The 3236-nt window shown below is 70.2% G+C and overlaps 1 protein-coding gene across 1 annotated transcript in view; it reads right to left on the bottom strand.

Annotated features, from left to right (window-relative positions):
- Positions 1 to 3236, bottom strand: part of AKT1 (AKT serine/threonine kinase 1) — a 17468-nt gene that overhangs the window by 2248 nt on the left and 11984 nt on the right. The window contains 8 exon segments of the mRNA XM_077776476.1: positions 185 to 434; positions 517 to 645; positions 716 to 841; positions 962 to 1030; positions 2114 to 2160; positions 2163 to 2217; positions 2328 to 2475; positions 2608 to 2719. Of these exon segments, the coding sequence (XP_077632602.1) occupies positions 185 to 434; positions 517 to 645; positions 716 to 841; positions 962 to 1030; positions 2114 to 2160; positions 2163 to 2217; positions 2328 to 2475; positions 2608 to 2719 (936 nt within the window).

The following is a 3236-nucleotide window of genomic DNA, read 5'->3' as shown; positions in this document are numbered from 1 at the left end:
GGCAGGTGCTGCAAACTGGGTGGGGTCTTCCTGAGCCCGTGTGGAGGCTGCGAGGGCCGGGCCACACTGCCCGTCTGGCCCCAGCCGGCTCCCGTCGAGGACACTGTGTCGGCCATCATCCTGGCCTGGGAGGCGCTGAACTGCTCCTAAGGGAAACCGGGAGACGGGGGGCGGCGGGGGGCGCTCACCAGCACTGTCGGCTCAGGGCCAGGGGCTCACCTCTGCTTAGGGTCCTTCTTGAGCAGCCCCGAGAGCAGGGACTTGGCCTCCGGGCTGAGCGTGCGCGGGAAGCGGAGCTCCTCCATGAGGATGAGCTCGAAGAGCTTCTCGTGGTCCTGGTTGTAGAAGGGCAGGCGGCCGCACAGCATCTCGTACATGACCACGCCCAGCCCCCACCAGTCCACCGCGCGGCCGTAGTCGTTGTCCTCCAGCACCTGGGGGCACGGGGGTGCGCGGTCACGGGCCGCCCAGGGGCCCCGGGGCGCCAGGCCGGCGGGGGGCGCAGCAGGGGCACACCTCAGGGGCCAGGTACTCGGGCGTCCCGCAGAAGGTCTTCATGGTGGCGCCGTCCTTGATGCCCTCCTTGCACAGGCCGAAGTCGGTGATCTTGATGTGCCCGTCCTTGTCCAGCATGAGGTTCTCCAGCTGCGGGGCGGCCTCCAGCTCAGCGCCAGCCCCTCCCCCGCCCGCGCGCCCCCTGCTCGCACCCACCCACCTTGAGGTCACGGTAGACCACGTTCTTCTCCGAGTGCAGGTAGTCCAGGGCGGACACGATCTCGGCGCCGTAGAAGCGCGCGCGGTCCTCGGGGAAGACGCGCTCCCGGGACAGGTGGAAGAAGAGCTGGGTGACGAGGGCCACGGTCAGGGTCACGGGGCACGACCTCGGGGCACGGGGGGGGGGCCACGGGGCGCCGTCCCTGCACCAGGGAGGGTCGCCCAAGGCTCGCAGAGGCCGGCCTACCTCGCCCCCGTTGGCGTACTCCATGACGAAGCAGAGCCGGTCGTGGGTCTGGAAGGAGTACTTCAGGGCCTGTGGGGGGAGCGGAGCTGGAAGCGTGCCCCCCGGGGCCCCGACGCCCGCAGGCCGGGCTCGAAGAAGGCGCGGGCTCCGTGTGGGGTGTCGGCGGCTTAGGGGCCGGCAGGCTCCGGCGCACGTGTAGAGGCTCCCTGCAGGGCCGCGGAGCTCTGGGCTCCAGGCCACCAACGCGGGAAGCAGGACGGTGGCTGAGAAGCCCCCTCCCGCCCGGCACCCCTTCCTGCCTCACACCACGGCAGCCTTGCTTTAAAAGGAAAGGCTCCAAGGACCACGCATTCCCCACGAGGGGCAGACCCTGGGCCTCACCCAGCAGCCAGGGATGCGCCCCATTCACAGGACTCACGGGACCGGAGACCAGCTCCAGCCCTCATGCTGCGTCCCCAGCTCTCCGGGCCCCACGCCCTGTCCTGTGGGGAGCCCGCAGGAGGGAGCCAGCGGCCACCGCCTGAGCTGCCGTCGACTGTGACGAGGGGCACGCGGAGGGGAGGGCGGGGCTCGAGGCCGGGCAGCCACACGAGGGGAGACCCCCGGTGGGTGGGCCGGTCACGCCTCACAAGGAAACGCTTGAAGGAACGTGAACTGGACAGAAGCAAAGGGGCAGCTCTGCTTTGCCGCTGCGTTGGCTCAGGCGGTGCCCTGGGGGTGGGGATGCCGTGCTGAGCAGAGGGTGACAGGGCCTGGGGGGTCCCCAGGAAAGCCCGCGCGGTGCCCGGCCCTGGTCCCAACCCCCCAGGCGAGCAGCAGCCCGTCCACCGCACTGCTAACTGGCTTGCCCACACCTTCCTGGGGGGCCGGNCGCCGCTCGCTAAGAGTTTCCATACACCCCTCCTGGGCCAAGAACCCCCCAACACAGCGACCCTCCTAACTGGGGCCTCAAAGGGGAAGCAGCCAGAAGGTTGTGTGCAGAAGGGTCAGCGTCGGGGGGGTGGGGCTGGGGCGCCTCAGGCGGATCCCTGCCCCATCGTGCACAGCAGGGTCAGCCCCCCCCCCAGCTCCTCAAGGGCCTGAATTCTGAGCACAGTCCAGCCCCATCTGCGCCTCCCATCCCGCAGACGGCTTGCGCCCCCGGGGACTCACTGTCAGGAAAGGGTGCCGCGAGTTCTGCAGGACGCGGTTCTCCGNATCACCTTCCCGAACGTGCCTTTGCCCAGCAGCTTCAGGTACTCAAACTCGTTCATGGTCTGCGGGCGGCAGGCGGGCGCCTGGGGTCAGGGGCCGCACGGGGAGCCCCGCGCCCCTGCCCTGCACTGCCCCCGAGGAGGGAGCCCTGCCAGACGGGGGAGGGCCTCACCACGCGGTGCTTGGGCTTGGCCAGGGACACCTCCATCTCCTCAGCCCCCGAGTTGTCGCTGGGTGAGCCGGACCGGCAGTCCATCATCTCCTCCTCCTGCCTCTTGAGCCCGTCGGCCACCGTCTGGATGGCAGTGGTCCACTCCTCCCTGCAGGGCGGCCGGGGGAGGCCCTGTGCTCCAGGTCCAGGCGCCGGGGACGCCAAGGCCTCGCCCCCTTCCCCACCGGGGAGCAGGACCCTGCGCCACCCCTCCCCCGGCCCCCGCGCATCCGTCTCGTACCGCTCCTCAGGGGTCTCCACGTGGAAGGTGCGCTCGATGACCGTGGTCCACTGTAGGCAGCGGATGATGAAGGTGTTGGGTTTGGGCCGCTCCGTCTTCATCAGCTGACACTCTGGGGGCGGGGCTGGCAGGTGAGCAGCTGTCTGCACACACGCCCCGCCCCCAGGACTCCACCACTGACCCCCCCTGGGAAGCCCTGTCCCATCCCCACGCCCAGCTCTGGCTTCCCTGATGGTACAATGGGGCAGGACCCCTGTTCTGGCCCCGACGGTGTGCTCTGGAGGGGTGACGCACCCCTGCACGGCGGGCAGAGGCTGGGACTCCTCAGCCCCTGGGCCATCTTCTCCCGTAGCCATTGGGTCTCTGAGCCCATGCAGTGCGCCAGACCACAGCCCAAGTGGCCAGAGGTGGGGAGTGGGGGGGCCCCAGGGAGGGGCCGGCGGGAGGGGAAGCAGCTGGCCCCTGAGCAGGAACCTGCTGCCATTTTCCCAGCCACCCCTCCCCCCCCATCCCGGTGTCCAAGCAGGGCCAGTCCCAGGGCAGAGGCTGGTGCTGACTCACCCGGGCAGAGGCCGCCTGTCCTGGCAGATGGCTGGAGGACATGACCCTCCCCTGAGGCTGCTCAGGCG

Source organism: Crocuta crocuta, unplaced genomic scaffold, assembly GCF_008692635.1.
Source record: "Crocuta crocuta isolate KB4526 unplaced genomic scaffold, BGI_CrCroc_1.0 scaffold8, whole genome shotgun sequence".
Taxonomy (NCBI): Eukaryota; Metazoa; Chordata; class Mammalia; order Carnivora; family Hyaenidae; genus Crocuta; species Crocuta crocuta.
Note: the sequence above shows the minus strand (reverse complement) of the source record. Positions and strands in the feature narration are given on the sequence as shown.